Source organism: Periplaneta americana, chromosome 5 (genome assembly GCF_040183065.1).
Source record: "Periplaneta americana isolate PAMFEO1 chromosome 5, P.americana_PAMFEO1_priV1, whole genome shotgun sequence".
Taxonomy (NCBI): Eukaryota; Metazoa; Arthropoda; class Insecta; order Blattodea; family Blattidae; genus Periplaneta; species Periplaneta americana.
Window position 1 is genome coordinate 10,647,385 of NC_091121.1, and position 18,104 is coordinate 10,665,488.

Here is an 18,104-nt window from a genome sequence, read left to right on the forward strand (position 1 = left end):
CGCGTATACATCATGTTAAAAAAGAACGATAAAATCTTTCACTCAGAAAGGGAAGTTCAAAGATAATATTGGATTTCCAAGAGAACCTTTTCTTTTCATGGCACTTTCGTGTTATTGAATAATATTACAATATTAATGTCATGAAATGTGGTAGACATTTTTGAAGAGGTGAAACATATGCCATGTTGCATTCGTTCGACTTCAGTTACCACAAAAACAACTGAAACTCTGGTATCATTCTGTGCCGGGAGGAAAAAGGTCTCAAGTAAAAATTTTATACTTTTCAGGAGAGCAGCAGAAAGACTGAAATTGGTGTCAATTATAGAGTTTTTCTAAAGAAGTGGTTTTTCCTGGATATTATTTGTTTATATTTCTTCTAAAATAGGTAATGTTGCCCATTTAACAATTTTCTTGATTATTTCCAAAATTAGCCGCACTTAAGCCCTTTTAAGACTAGAATCCAAACTGAGCAGAAGGGACTATTTAAACATAAGACCTTTTTCATGTCAAAATAAATGAGAAATGTAAATTATTTGGAATGCAAAATGGGTCTTAAACAATTATAGGACTGTTTACCCTGGTGCTTAAAGTTTTAAAAGGAAAGGGGCATCAGTATGTGATAAAATGGCTAAAATACAAGTTAGACCTTTTTAATAGGGAAGCATGGAAAGTAAACATGTGATGGTCTGTAAGGAATAAAGTATTAAAAATTCTCAAGCCCTTTATTCTGTGTGTACTCGATTCAGAACGTACTTTGGACATTTGGTAACGCTCTATAAATCCAGTCAGGAGTCTTATTTGACTTTTGCCGTTTACCAGATTGTAGAGAGTTGTTTGCACTTTCAGAATATATAAAAATCTCATTTTCACAAAAAAATTGACTTAAGACCTTTTTCCTCCCGGCCACAGCATTAATTATCAACAGTAATCTCACTAGACGTTTTGATTTTATCGATAAATCTGCGAGTGGAACACGAGCAGATTTATGTAGAGAAAATCAAAACTCGAGTGGGATTTCATTGCTAATTACACGATTAGAAGAAAATATATAAAGATTAGAAGTAACGAAGTACTCCAATACAATAAAATATTAATTGACTTAAGAAAATACAACTGTCTTCAAATGTATTATTGTACCATCTCAACATTACAAATATTACGCTAGATGGCAGTAGTGTCATTATACAGACACTGTAATGATTACTATTCAATAAATCTTAATATTAAACAATCTCTGACTATCCATAATATCATATAGCAGAAGTTCTTTTTATCCTCTCAGAGCAGAAGCTATAACATAACCTAACCAATATACACAAGTGTTAGAAAAGTTTTAATTAACGACGATGACATAAAAAATAAACATGAATAATTTTAAAAGGAATAATTATTGAATGTACAATTTTCAAATTTGAATGTGGTTGGTGGTTCAATTGATGTTATATTGGACGTGTGCGTAATAGAAGTGGAACTCGTTGATTTAGGCCTACATGGTGTATTCAACTTATTCAGAATTTCCGAATGAATAATTTTAAACGGAGTAATTATTGAATGTACAATTTTCAAATTCGAATGTGGTTGGTGGTTCATTTGATGTTATATTGGACGTGTGCGTAATAGAAGTGGAACTCGTTGGTTTAGGCCTACATGGTGTATTCAACTTATTCAGGATTTCCGAATGGTGCTGTTCATTTATTTGTAAATCGGATTTCAGAAGATGCATAGGTATGATCAGTGATTTTTATTAATTCTTGTTCTTGAATGCCAATGCGAGTCATATTTGAAACTGCTGTGCATCGACTGGAGTGGTTTGTAATATTATATATTTTTTGACGTCCAGACCAGGGCAGTTTCAAATGCAGGCAAACAAAGAAACAAATGCTAGGGACGCGATAAAATTAAACAAATGCTAGGGACGCGATAAAATTAAACAAATGCTAGGGACGCGATAAAATTAAACAAATGCTAGGGACGCGATAAAATTAAACAAATGCTAGGGACGCGATAAAATTAAACAAATGCTAGGGACGCGATAAAATTAAACAAATGCTAGGGACGCGATAAAATTAAACAAATGCTAGGGACGCGATAAAATTAAACAAATGCTAGAGACGCGATAAAATTAAACAAATGCTAGGGACGCGATAAAATTAAACAAATGCTAGAGACGCGATAAAATTAAACAAATGCTAGAGACGCGATAAAATTAAACAAATGCTAGGGCCGCGATAAAATTAAACAAATGCTAGGGACGCGATAAAATTAAACAAATGCTAGGGACGCGATAAAATTAAACAAATGCTAGGGACGCGATAAAATTAAACAAATGCTAGAGACGCGATAAAATTAAACAAATGCTAGAGACGCGATAAAATTAAACAAATGCTAGAGACGCGATAAAATTAAACAAATGCTAGGGACGCGATAAAATTAAACAAATGCTAGGGACGCGATAAAATTAAACAAATGCTAGGGACGCGATAAAATTAAACAAATGCTAGAGACGCGATAAAATTAAACAAATGCTAGGGACGCGATAAAATTGTGCGATAAGCAGCCATGATTGGTTGAAATACGTCCATTCGTACTGTTTTATTAGTCAAAAGTAGTATGACGTAGTAAGAGTGTAATAGTCACTATAATTTTGTCATTCACAAACCAAAGGCTTATTGCGTAACCCTCGTACAAAATTGTGTGTGGCGCATTATGAAGAAAACAGAAACTCCAGGGCAGTGGAATGTTTAATTTGACAGAACTCTCCGTTATGTTATGATTAAGATTTTCATAATCGTCCGGTTTAATTTCAAACGCGGACAAATCATAGCCGTAACTTCTACTTCGCTATACATCCCCACCGCAAAACACCGGTGTGTCTTACAACAAACACTATCATTCATGCTAATATGTAAGCCCACGTAATGGCCCAAGAAAAAACTACATTTACTTTACGTTTTTTTCCTGGAAGTACAGCGAATATCTAGCGAATCTTACACGACTTTTCCTCGTAATGATTAAAACTTATTTCAAGGTTGTCGACCGCACATCCCTCCCCACGAGGTTCTCTCTCCTCCTCTCTTATTTGCGGTTTCTAAAATTTCAGCATTGGATACAGCATATAATTAAAGCCGAATTTTTAAGATTTGGAATGGACCTCGCCTCTGTCCACTTCCTGTTACTTCAAAGACCAAAACCACACAAACAAAATTGCTATTACATGAGCATCCTGCTTCAATGATGGGTTCAGTTCTCGGACACGTAATGGATTCCAAGGGCGCCCACGTGTATTTTCAAGGGAGGTAGAGCTGATGAAAGTCTTACACTTGGAACCAACGAGCACAGAATACACAGAGTAGACACTAGCATCTTAATATCACAGTCTACTATATACAGTCGCGAAGCTTGAGGTGATTTTTTGCAAATCTCGTGATAAAGCGCTCCAAGCGGCTAGCAACTAGAAACAATAGACTGTCCACGGTCGACTTTGGACTGTGTCGTATTTCCATCGAGTGCTAGCTCGTTGCGTATTTCACATTGATGCTTGTGAAATGTTCGTTATTGGTTGTAATGAAAATGTTAATGGATAAAATACAATAATTGGAATAATAATATTTTACTAGACACGTAGAAAAATTAAGTTTGTTTTAATGAAATTTATTGATCACGTTTTATTTTCAATTCTGGTGGGATTATTATTGCGTAGGCCTACTTTTTTTTTTTAAAAGGATATGTTTTTAATTATAGCTGTTAATTTTTTTGTTATTTTTATTTGTTACTTTACTAGAGACGTAGAAAAAGTCTGTTACAATAAAATTTATTGATCACGTTTTATTTCCAATTCTGGTGTGATTATTATTGCTTAACCTCATCCCACTTTGTTAACTACGTAAGCCTACACTACAAGTAACGGTACACGTAAGTTACTCCATTAATTCATATTTCCATTATTATTGTTGTAAAGGGAAATGAAAATTAATATTTATTGGTTTCATAGATAATTATCGCTATAATCTTGAATGAGTGAAGGGATTATAGTAAATCTCAGTTCGTTTTGCACAAACAAAAATAATATTAACCTATTTCTTGCACGTATCTTCGAGTTTATGGTGGAATTTAATATACTTCTTTAAAATAATAAATTAACTTTATGCGTTTAATATTTCAATAATGGAAGGAAGGTGTTAATTTTTCCAAAAGAACACGACAACGAAAGTGTAACATATTTTGTCGTCTACTAGGAGAGAGATCTGCGATGATGAGGCGATAGTAGCGATCCTAGTGGTGGACAACTACCCATGTTTGCATTTTTACTACATATTGAGCTTCGCGACTGTATATAGTAGACTGTGTTAATACCATTGGACGGAGTGAAGCCGGTTTGATGGACCTGACGCCATCTTGTTGCTACCAAAACATTGCAAAATAGCTATTACGTTATAGAAGATCTTATGATAATAGGAATTCCATATGTCCCTAATTTCCTGGAGGACTCACACTTTCTTGTTTGTTTCGTAATACAGAATCGCTAGGCACGTATTTTTAGCAAAAATTGCAAAACTGTCATCGATAAATCACATATATAAATATTTAAATTGACAGGTCTTCAAATTGCAGTATGGTATTTAATAAGTACTCTGGAAGGTTAAACAAACAATAATGATAAAAAAGGAAGATAACAGTTTGACCTTATTTTGCTACTAGTCCAGTAAAAATGCTAGCCTATAATAATTACTTTTATAGGTTGATCCATTTGCTTCGATTTAATAATGCAACCTGCTTCTTAACACAAATTATCATTCTCTTCCTTTTGCCAGTATTTCGTATAGATGTCCCGATTTTGTTTAGAGAAAAAGTGGAATGCTCTTAACCATATAATATTTGATAGGCTCTTCTTTTATAGTATATAATTAGATTATAACGGCGAACAAAAGTCAAGTTTTATTACTAAGTGGGTCAAGTTAGATGACGACCGAGTTAATGAAGCTACTAAGTCTGCAAAGCATAATGTCATAAAATAATGTATATAAATTTCAATCAAAGACACAACTATCTGCAAATGTTTATTTGCTACATGAATATAAGATACATAAACGTTTTCGCCTTGTCGGGCATCATCAGATATATTAAAATTATGTGATCTGAACTTAGATTAAATTAGATTTATGAAAAGCAAATATGAGCAATGTGTAATACATGGTGATAAAATTTTCATGAGTTATATGTATACTAATTATAACAAAAAATAAAATAAAATGATTAATTTTTATGTAGTGTAAATTCAAATTGATTAAAACTGAAATTGTGTGTACATATAACTCATGTTACATTATAATACATATTTATCAAATAATATTATGCAAATTATGATCCATGCTAAAATCATATGGATAAATGGATAAAATCTTGGGTTAAAAGTTTTCAGTGTTTAGAAAAGACACGTCTTGGAGAACTGTGTATCATATCGAAGTTTGCAGTAACCGATGTTGTAGGTTGATTGTAATGTGCGTATAAAATTATCATTCATATACTGTGAACAAAGAAGTATGATTTATTTATACGGATTATGAGCATTATTTAGTGATCAAATGGGGACAGAAGTCTACTTTGGTTTTGGAGATGTGAAAAGGTGTTAAGGTTACGTACGAGAACTTTAAATGTTGTCTAGTTTCGATGCAAATAGTGGTTATCCTTGATCCTTTAGATCTAAATAATCTATCTTTTATAGTGCATATCGTTGATGAATTACTGTGCTTGATTAAAGGAAAAACTGTGTGTATATGGAAGAATTCTGTAAAAAACAAGAAATGTTGCCATTAATATTTCGATAAATTTGAACTGTTTTAAGAGAAAGGAAATGTGAGAATGATTAATTAATTCATAGAATTCATAGAATGTAGGTGAACTTTAAATACATCGTTGGAAAGTACATTTAATTGGCTCTGTTTCGTGTTAATTTAATTTCGATCATTTATTATTCTAATTCGTAATTTTTAACCCAAATTAAATATCTACTTGTTGCTTCTAGGCATTGAAAAGCTACATCCGGCTAACTGTACTTTATTAGTAGGCCTAGTCCCCAATTTCTGTTCTACTTAAACATTATTCTCAACTTTTACAATTCAGATAGCCTTATTGAATGTTATAAACAAAGCTCGGAACTTGGGGACTTGTGTCGTGTGCATGAGTAAGGTTACAGGTACAACGTACACAAAGCTCACGCTGCAAGTGCTCAGGGACAGTCGTGTGTACTAAGAAAGTGGCCATAACTAATGACAGGAAGAAGGACGAAGAAACTGTTATGTCGAAGCCAATGACATTCAGAGAATTAAAGGTAAACGGTCTGTTTGAGGAAATAGAAAATACGTGTTATTTCGAATGGGTATTATAGAAGTTTGAAAATACATTTTGTTTAAATTTAAGATACAGAATTTCGTGGAGAATTCGGAGATACATTATTTTTTTCGAATGGAGAGTTTATATTTTGTAAGTTGTGCCACATACAAACTAGAGGCTGGAAACGAAATTCATTGAAAGGCATTGCAGTCCCTCAAATTGTAGAAAAAATCTGTCCATAGACATGGATCGAAACGTAGAGGGGCTTGCCCTAATAGTGACACACTAACTGAAAACTATTTTCGAGAAAAGATATACTTATCTTTCTCAGATACGAGATCAGCTAGCAACTGCTGAAAATCGAACAGAAAACAGTAACAATGAAAACATTCAGTATTTTAAGTCTGCTACCGAAAAATCTTCGAATGTAGGTAGTCATACACTGTAATAAAATGTACACAGCAGAACAGTAAATTTGATATATTTCTCATGTTTATTTTTATTATATATATATATATATATATATATATATATATATATATATGCTATGAAATTACGTGTTTCAACCTATCATAATATTATCAATATGTTGTTGGAGCCAGAAACCACTTTTGTAGCAGACCTGACAGTACCTCCGTGCTGGAAGCGGGAATATGTTGACATTGAAGTCCGGTCGCTTAATAATAATAATAATAATAATAATAATGATTTATTTTAGCTGGCAGAGTTAAGGCCGTAAGGCCTTCTCTTCCACTCAACCAGCAAAAAGTGTATATACATATGCATGAACTTACAAAGAATCCAACAATTTGATTTAGATGAGAGTTACATGTATACAAAAGTTATTTACAAATTAAACAACAAAATACTATGAACTATTAATTAAACACTGAAATAAACTGTGTAGCAGAATTAAACTAAAATACATAGAATGTTAATATATTTCAAATAATATTAGATAATAGAAAGAGATTATTACGAGACAATTAAAATACAGCACAATCAGGATGATGTCTAAAGAAAAAAGTAACAATGTAGTCAGTGATAGTTTAAATCAGTATGATTGGAGTGAAATGCTAATAAGGTTATCTTTTAAGCTGTTCTTAAAGGTGTTTATTGTCTTGCAGCCCCTAATACTTTGTGACAAGGAATTCCATTGACGCGAGGTGGATATTGTAAAAGATGATGAATAACAAGATGTTCTATGAAGAGGTATACTTAGCGTGCCACAGATAAGTGATCTGGTATTTACGTCGTGCGAGCTTTGGTTATAACGAATGTAAGATTATGCACCTCCCTGTATTAATGACGCAGTGAAACATGTTTTAATTAACACGATGTTAAATTAGCGACCTACACCTGTAAGGCAAGTGGCATCCATGTACAACAAGTCGCGGGCAGAGTACAGTGTACATCGCATAACGATAATGAAGTACAGTATATTGCAGGCCATTGCAAGCGCATCAGGTCTCCAAGCATGTAATGTATCTGACGAAAAGAAAATGTGAAATTACGTTTGATTCATGCATTCGTTTTTTTTTTTTCAAATAACTGTTCTAAGACCCGTATAACGTAATATCAGAAAAAGAAATAATGCAGTTAAATAATAAACGTGAGAAGATTCCGTGGTTACTTACAGATGGTGCATGAAGTCTCGTTTTCAGACGCCTCCTCCACGCGTAAATGAATTCCCTGCAATAAAGAAAACAGCACTTCGTTATACACGTTCGTACCACAAGGACTTTTATAATAACATCCTGCATGACATGAAATCGATACGGAAAACTTTATAACAATTACTTGTCTAATTCAGTACAATGTTCTTGTCGTTCTGTACTAGAAACAAGGGAGACATGCTGACTGGTGTGTTCCCTTCCCTATACTGTGATCTTGCTTTATACTGGGTGTTCATTTCAAAGTGTGTCATGACGTCACTGTTGTTGGGTCACCGATTTGAAGCGAGTTTCAGCTTATATGTTAGAGAAGTTGCCTATTATTTAAGGCGTTCTTCAATCTGAACTCGAGAACGTGTACGGTATAACTTGAACGTCGTAGCAACAGATGGCGGTCTGTACGGTTTGTGTGCTACCATAACCTCTTTCGAACTGTGTTTTGCGCCGGCAAGTCGTACGCAGGGTATTTGTTATCATCGGTTGCGTACGGTAACATTCCACAACACAAATCAAATGCTCCGTGTCCATGTTGCCCGTCGAAGTTAATGACAGCAAATACGTAAGTAATCGTCTTAACCCTCTCCCCATATCCCAACAGTACGTATTTCCAAACAGTTCACATTCCTGCCACTACCGGTGTTACCGTACGTATCGGTATGTACTCTTCAGAATGAACGCCGTACTTGCTAGGCAACTTCTCTGCCTCTTAGGTTATACACCTCTGCGGAAGTGTAGGAAGATTGAATTCTCTAGGCTCATCGGCTAGCCACATGACGGCATACAGCGAGCCATGACACATTTTGAACTGAACACCCAGTATAAAAAACTGCCACTACTATCAGAATATACAGGGTGTTTCAGAATTCAAGGGAATAAATTTAAGGAGTTGAATATCATTTGTTGGACTACTGAAATGTGTAAAATGACTGCAAAACCAAGAAATATTGTCTCTTTTTTATGAAATAAAGAAGCTCTCTCATCTTTGACAGAAGTATATCGATGAGCTTGAGGACTACCTATTTAGAAAAACAATTATGGTTTCAAGTATTATAATATAAGTGTGAATAAACTTTGAACCTCCTAAGTACTGTACCGGTACTTTACGGATAGGTCTTCATCTCTTGACTCTCACACTTGAAAACTGCATTCCTGTAGGGTGCACAGAATAATTTATTAGCCTATATTACTTGAATACCTTTAATATATAGGGTGTTTCCGAGTGGTATTACAAACTTTCAGGGATGATGGCGGAGGGTATATGCATCAATTTGAGATAAGGAACCCTGGTCTGGAAATGACCGAGTCGAAAATTACAAGCAAAAATAGTTCTGTGGAAATGAAATAATTTTATTCCTCTGTACACCTTATTTATGTGTATTTATCTGTACATCTTACACATACTGTATTCATCTGACGTTGTTTACGTTGTCTACTTGCAGTATTCCATTCAGTGCGCTGTCTGAGGGATGGGGACAGGAAACTACACTAAAGCAATGGAGATGGCGTAATGTGTAACGGACATGGTCGGTCCTGATACGCACGTTTGTAGACAGCAGTGTATGTGTACAAGTTGCAGTGTCCAGTCGATCAGTCCTAGTGAAATGGAGGAGTACACGAGCGCGGAATAAGCAGACCTGATTTTCGAATACGGATGAGCCAATGGGAACAGTAGACAAGCTCACAGATTGTATCGGGGCAAGCACCCACGTAGGAGACATTCGGCCCATACAATCTTTCCACGACTGTTCCAAAAGTTAAGGGAAGGAGGGCACGTGATGCTAAATTACAATTTCATTTCCACACAACTATTTTTTGCTTACAACTTTCGACTCAGTCATTTCCGGACCATAGTTCCTTATCTCAAATTGATACATGTGCCCTTCTCCATCATTCCTGAAAGTTTGCAACACCACCTCGGAAACATTCTGTATATTGTATTAAAGTGATATAATAGTGTTAAAAGTTGTGTAATCAAGATGTATATTATTATATTAATTGGATTGGTTTTCACAAAACAATGCTTATTATTTTTTAATGTAGCTTGATATCTGCATATACAGGGACATCACTCTATTTTTACGAAAATTTTTAACATTAACCTGGCTATACTCGGAAACACTATTTACCCCTTCCATTACAGGAGTTTGATGTTACTAGTGCAATATGTAAACAAATAATTTTACTAGGTATAGGAGGAGAGAAAAGTAGTGTATCTATTTATGTTGTATGGAAATACGATATTACGATTTTCAGTTTGATAATCACTTTTACGGAATTTTTTCAAAATACAGTAGAGTAGTAACATTTTTTTTCAAAAACTCAACTTTTCAGGCGGCTATATTCGTTATGTAATGTCTACTTAATTTAGCATATTAACTATTGATGTTATCATACAATATAGAGAGTGCATTTAAATTGAGGGGGTCATAAGTAAAGGGCTGTAAGTGCACTTAAGTTACTTTTGAGAAAATGGGGTTTAAATATTTAAGCTTTCGTAAAATCGGTGAAATTTTTTATTTCAATTTTAATGTGTGATGCGATTAAAATATCCCTTTGCTACTAAAATTTTAGATACTTTTGCTTACACTGGATGCACTTAACTCATGTTGTTACAAATGTCACTAGCATTCCTTTGCTTTTAGCCACCTCAATTCAAAAAAAGCTTTCTGAATTTTTAATCAAGTTGCTGAAAATGGTTGCCGTTCATTACAATGCAGGCTTCAATTCAGTACGCATATTATTAAAAACATTTTGAAGCATATTCTCTGAAATTGAATTTATCGTTTCTTGAATATAATTTTTTAGTACGATATTATTAAAATAGGTTCTTTCTTCTATAGAAAACGCAATCATATTTATGAAACGCACTATACACTGCAGTGTTTACTTCACTGCTTGAAGACTTCGAATGCAACAGCGGCCGTAAGTTTGTGTGTCTGACGGGAGCAAGGACATTAGTGAAGGGGTGAGAGTGAAGTAAAGGTAAAAAAGGTAAAAGGTATCCCCGTAACATGCCATGAAGGCACTTGGGGGGCATGGAGGTAGAGCCCCATGCTTTCCATGACCTCGGCACTAGAATGACGGGTGAGAGTGAAGTACATTCAGAAATGCAGGTACAATAAAAATGCAAGTAAAAATAAAATGATGTCCCTGTATATTAAACCTCATTACATACATACCCACAAACGTGGCCTTAAAGTGCTTGATTTTTTTGTCAGACGAGAATAAACATTGTGTGTCCTCTGAACGCTGCGGCATTTCCTGCCAACTTCCATGTTCGAAACTTGATGCAGAAGTTCGGTTAACTAACTTATACGCGGCACTTACTGCTCTAATGTTTGTTATTAACGCTTCATTTGTGGTACACTAACTTAGCTTCGTCACCGCTCACAACGTCAGACACGGGGGGGGGGGGAGGTGATCGTCTTGAAATTATCTCAGAGTTTGAATCAGACCGGCATTCTGTTATTTACTACGTCACATTCTGTCTTCATCTCCAGAGATAAGGTACTGTATCAACAAGGAGATTTCCATTTGTGTATTCACGTAACTTCACATTTCCACCCCTCGTTACCACGTTCGAAATGACTTTAGGGACCATCCAGTCTCACAACTAATGAAAATCTGCGTTGTTACAGAATGAAATAGCTGTAGCGTCACATTCACAACGCACTTTTAAACGAGTTGCTAAATACAGAGTCCTCCGCTTATAACGCCACAGGGCGTACAGAAGACTTGCCTTCCACAATGTGACTAAAGGCTAATTCACACGGGGATAGTTTACAGGAGTCAAGTGCTTGGAGCAAGTCGACCTTCCTTCAACTTTCCCCGTGTGATATGATCGAGACAGTCAAGTCGTGACTTGGCGGTCAAGCAGAATTTGAGTTGACGACCTGTCAACTTTTGTGTCCACTTTCCCGTAACGTGACCAACTTGACTCCACCACTGCCCGCGTGTGAATGCGAACTTGTAGCAACTTGGCAAGTCGAAAGTTTGTAGTTTTATGCCTATTGTCGAAGTAAATTAATAATTATTATTAATGAGCGCCCCTAAGTGGAATTCCAACGATATCATAAAGTTTTTGGAAGTGTATGAGAAGTATGAACTTGTATGGAATACACGTGACAAAGAGTACCTCAATAAAAACAAGCGGGAATTATTATTCCAGAAACTAGTCAGTGAACTCATGGAGCAAGGTTTCGAAAACATAGACGTAGAAGTGGTTCGAAAAAAGTTCAAACCCTTCAAACAGGACATATTCTGAGATGCTTCCTGTATTCTACAGGACCTTCTTCAGCTAATTCTTTCAACAAGGTATTAGATATACCGTGCATAATTCTTCTACGAATCCATTTCTTAACCCATGTTCTCTTTTCCTTTTTTTTTTCAAGAATATTTTGTAATTCAAACAATAACAAGGCGCCAATTAGCTGCACACATTCAAGCATGTGTGCAGCTAATTGGCGCCAGTTCACTATTGAATTTCATTAACTATAACAGAATACAAGAATTCAAACACCACTGCGAATACATCATTCAGCGCGCGCTTTTTTTTTTCAAGCATGGTTTCAAGTTTAATGTCTCCGTGTGATCACAAATATAGCATCAAGTTTAGTGGCTTCAAGCACTTGACTCCTGTAAACTATCCCCGTGTGACTCGGGTTTATCGTACATATCGAAGTTCAAAGCGTGTGTCGGGCGTTCCATGAGTGCAGTTCACCTCAGTCTGTTGTAAGCTACTAAAGGATTACTCATTCGTGAGTAGTGTAGTGTAAGTTATTGGGGTTTTTAATTGTTTGAGGGTAATGAAGTTATTTTTATGCCATTACTGTCTTGTAGAATCATTTTATTGTATCTATTTTAGTATATAGATATTATATTTTATACTGGGTTAATGGGGTATAATCATTGCACCAGCCATTAGGTAAATTAATACATATTCAATATTGCTTGTAGTAGTCAGTTCTGGTAGAGCGGAAAAGATGGTCTAAATTCCTTAACTCTACCAGACGAATAAATAAATAAATATGTAAATAAATAAACAAATGAAAAAAAATATATACTGTATATAATTCAAATAAATGAGTACATGAGTAAATAAATAAATGAATAAATAAATAAATAAGGAAATAAGTAGAAAAATAATTAATAAATAAAAATAAAAATACACAAATAAGTGAATACATTAATAAATGAACAGATGAATAGATGAACAAAAAAGATGAACAAGTGAACAAATGACCAATGAACAAATAAGTAAGTAAATAAATAATAGTACATTATGCAACGAGCCTATAATGGTAGTAATTAAGACGCGAGGATGTTTATGAAACGAGCGCAAGCGAGTTTCATAATTTTCATACGAGCGTCTTAATTGCCATTATAGGCAAGTTCCATACGACTTTTTATGCTCGACCATATTTCTATGAAATTATTCATAAGTATTCATGTTATTGTTATGTGAGTGAGTGCAATAGCCTACCTCATAAATTGTGAGATGTGCGCAGACGCGAAAGTATTGATTTTTTCCGGGAAACGAATGTCGACGATCTTGATATAATCTAGAGAGTAAGATAAAAATTAATCTTGATATAACCTTGAAATTGAATTCGACATTGAAAAACGAGATGACAAATTGAATTTATTTTAATATTATTTACAATTAACGCTAATTTTATTATAGTAACAGAACATAACCTTCTGCGACAGTATTGGATTTCCAGCCTCCGTGACGTTTCCCTAGTTGTCTTTCGATTGCATATCCGAGAATAATCGAAAACCTGAGCTTCAATGAATAGGTGTACTTTAATGACATGCATTAAAGGACTGCTACCAGGTGTATAATTACTACATCTCGGCATGGTCGAGCATAAATAAATAAATAATGGAGTGGTAAGAAACTATAAGGCCGTTCGTGGCTGCGATTCTCGCGTTCGTGTCTCTCCTCCTTAAAAGGGGAAAAAGGTCATGTTAATATTTTGTATTGAACTTTTAACGGAGTGACTTTTGAAGGTTTTACGATATTTTTCGAAGCTGTTTTATCAACCTTATATTTTGTATTAGGAGCCAACAATTTATATTTTGAACTTTTTTACGATTTTTTTTTGCTATGATGACGTATGGTGGTTTTAGTATACTTTCAGTAGCTGTTTTCATGTCCTAAAATTGGTATTATAGTCCCGTCGCTCTAATTTCCGGCAGCCAATCGCTCGGCTACATTTAAACGTGTGCGTCTTGTGATTCGCTTATGAAGACGTTATTCATTTCTTAAGGCTCGATAAGTACTTAATATAATCGCCCGCCATTTTGGCTCTTTCGTTGGCGTTCGCAGAAAGCACACAAGGACGTTATTTGCCGCTCAATTATTTGCTGAATTACAGTGCGTTTGATTTATTATCATAGGAGCTACGACATGATAATGTTTAACGGTGTGGCAAATATATTCCTCGTAATGGTAGCTCTGGAACGAAAGAACAAAAATGACGAACGATACTACCTACCTGGACTTTATAGAGCCTTCACTTTCTAAGACGTAAGCAAAGAGGCGGAGTCACGCCGGAAATAACAGCGTCGGAACTATAGTAGCTAATATTTGTAATTTAATTGCCTTTATCACTTTTAAAAGGGTTTGGAAACGATGACTAACAATTTTATTCTATTTCATGAAGCTGATTTGTGTGCCTTTCTATTTATACCAGCAGCTCATATTTTGCGTCTCTTTCGAATACAATAATATTGTTCTACAAATGCTATTAAACCAGCGATTTGGTGCGTTTTTGTTGGGAATATATATTTGTTTATTTCGTGTAGAAAAAAATATGTAGTTGTATATATAACGCTGAAATAAATAGACTGAGGTCTACTGGAAAGTTCAGGATCAACAGAGAGAAGATAATTCCAATATGGTTTACAAAATATGAAACGAACGAGGGTCAAAGAATGGAGATAATCCGTTTTAGAGGCGGATAGGGGGCGCTGTGATTTGCGGAGTTTCGGAGATTGCATGTCAACAAACATTATGCAAATCCTCTCCGGTAATTGACAGCCCCGTCGCCTGGGAGACGCTCGCAGCTCTGGTGGGTTTGATTGCGGCCGACGCCGCCACGGAATGAGGGATTAAGCGTACAGAATTGCAGCCGACGTCACTACAGATTTCCTCGTATCAGGCTTACCTTCGCGGTTCAATAGATGTCACTTACACACAGCAAATGCCTCTAATACTGCTCCTCAAGACAACAGGCCTCACTGAATTAGAGAATCGTGTGAGCACGAACATTTTATTAGGTATCTGATATGCAATGAAATGTGATTGCCTATTTACAGATAGTGTCTCATAAGTAGGCTCCGGGAAAAGTATTGCTATCAGCTTAGTATGCAACATAGCATACTGTTGTCACGCCAGGAGAAGTCGCCTGAAGTACTTAGACGGGGCGGAGGGGAAACAGTCGCGCATGCGCACCGCGCTGTTCACTGCAATATTCCTGTTTCACAAACATCTACTGCACGTGTCTATGAATCTTTGCGACTTTGTGAAAATAATAGTGGGGTTTTTACTGTAGTGTTTTATTAGTTTCAACAAGACAATTGTTTTCAGTATACCGCAAATCTTTGTATTGCTTTAGTTATCCTTTGCTTTTCGTGTTAATAATAATATAGTTAATAGAATTTATGTTATTGTATACCTACTGTTATTTAGGTTTACAGCAGTTTTTTGTTTATTGTAAATATGTCGACAAAGAGGAAACAAGGACTGACAATCTATAGCGAAGAAAGGAATATTATTAGAAGTGCAAAATAATTCTGTGATGAAGAAAAAGAACAACAGTGTCTTTGCATTCCTCTTACGAAACCTACAGCAAAGGTAGAAAAGTACTCTAATCTATCCACAAGAACACTACAGCGTATAAGGAATGAAATGAAAGACTGCACAGAAGAAAGTGCGTTGTCAACACCTGAGGAAGAAAAAAAAAAAAAAGGAAACGTCCAGACTACCGAAACGCAAATATAGATGACTTCGACGGGAGATTGACAAAAAAGATATAATTGAGAATTTTTATTTGAAAAAGAAAGAGGGCCACCGGCGTAGCTCCGGAGGTAGCGCGTTTGCCTGCTGATCTGCAGTTGCGCTCGGGAGTGAGTTCGATTCCCGCTTGCGCTGACTACCTGGTTGGGTTTTTTCCGAGGTTTTCCCAAGCGGAAGGCGAATGTCAGGTACTCTATGGCGAATCCTTGGTTTCATTTCCCCAAATACCATCTCGCCATCATCAATTCAATCGACACTAAAGAAGCTAGTAGTTATTACAGTGTCGTTAAATAACAAGTAAAAAAAAATAGTACCAAGCTGCAACAAACTTCTACCTTTTTACAAGAGAAAATTGATTTGAAATGAAAGACAACATTAAGACGAATACTGAAGAAAAAGGATTTCAGGTGGAAGAAGAGTGTAGCAAAAAAAGAAATTGAGGAAAGCACTGTAAATTAGAATACGTGAAGATATCTACAGCAAATAAGAAAGCTTAGGAAAGTGGAAAAACCTATTTTGTATCTGGACGAGATGCGGCTAGATAGGCCTACAAATTTAACGTTTCCCAAGTTCTGGCACGATAAAAATGTTACGAGAGTTTTGACTACCATAAATGTGTGCAGAACACTCACTGTTGTCCATCAGGATGGGGGCGGTGGGGCTAATGGCTTTGTTGAGAGATTCGAATTAATATCTATACACGGCTGGAACATAAACAGACGACTATCATGGACAGATCATACTCCAGCAATTTTGAAAAATGTGATGATAGTCATAGCGACAACACCGAAGATGCGGAATATTTTATGTCTGACTCCGTTCCCTTGTAGCCAAGTAAGTGGACTAAAGTTTTCAGGTCAGAGTGTAGCGTAAAGTTCCCCCGTCCCGCCTATCTACTCCCCGCGCCAACTCGTAGCGCGAAGACAGTACCTGCTTTGAGAGGGATGGGGTAAACAACGATAGACAGCGTGACGTTGGCAGTAGTACAGTTTGGTTCATGAGAAATGAAGTAATACATGAAAGTCTCATTATTTGTGCGTCCTTTTGACTAGTTTCCAGTGATTAGCTATGAAGCTTACAAAGTGCAATTCTAATTTATTCTCATTAAGAGACCTAAATATTTCATTGTACTTGACATACTGGTAATAATATTATTTACGTATTGATGCGTTGCAATGAACAATGATATCCATGAGCAAGACATGTAACGTGTATCATATTCGGATAACGTGTTTCAAGAAACTTAGCAGATTTCTTCATATAGCTTGCAGCATCTGTAACATATAGTAACACATTTTCGAATTGCACACATGATGGCCATAGCAACTCCATAGCACTATCATAAAGTTCACATATTATGGTGGAATAATTAACCCTGTCTACCACTTTACTCATTAAGAGATAGGGTCTACAGCAACATTCCGCACTAAGGGCACTTACAACCACATTTGCAACAAGACGTCCAACGGAGTCCATGCTTTCATCAACAGAAAAAAAAAAAAACATATCTTCTCATTTTGTAATTTACACTCCAATTCACGCAGACATTTCTCATATGCATGTTGCACATACTTCTTCCGCAGTGTTGCTTCGTTAGGAATTTGTCTTCCAGTATACTTTTCTGAAAAGCCAGGGAGTTTCGCGTTTCCTAATTTGTTTAACGGAATATTTGAAGAAATAAATGCGTCACACATATATTCGTAAAATGTTCGTTCAAGTAGTAGTTGTGAAGGAGATTCCTGCTACAATAACGACGGCTGGAGTACAGTTCCTGCAGCAAATTATCTTTACTATTCAGTTAATTTCACTTTATAATATTAAATAACCTATTGTTTATATTGTACAGTACATTTAATTGCAACATACATAGTTCTGTGTTACATGATATTAATGTAGCTACATAAGAACAATATATTGTATATAAATACAACAACATAGAAAACATAGTATTTTACTTTGTACTACTTTGCTCTTCTTCATGACTGCATTTGTTACAGTGCACGACGATATACTTCATTAAGCTTTTCTGCTTTCATTTCGTCAGACCACAATAATCGCATTGATTTTTCAAACAGAGC

At 35.6% G+C, this 18,104-nt stretch overlaps 1 protein-coding gene across 1 annotated transcript in view; it reads right to left on the reverse strand.

The window, feature by feature from the left end:
- Positions 1 to 18,104, reverse strand: part of nkd (naked cuticle) — a 787,886-nt gene that overhangs the window by 511,449 nt on the left and 258,333 nt on the right. The window contains exon 3 of the mRNA XM_069827151.1: positions 7,968 to 8,022. Coding sequence (XP_069683252.1) covers positions 7,968 to 8,022 — 55 coding nt within the window. The remainder of the gene's footprint in view (positions 1 to 7,967; positions 8,023 to 18,104) is intronic.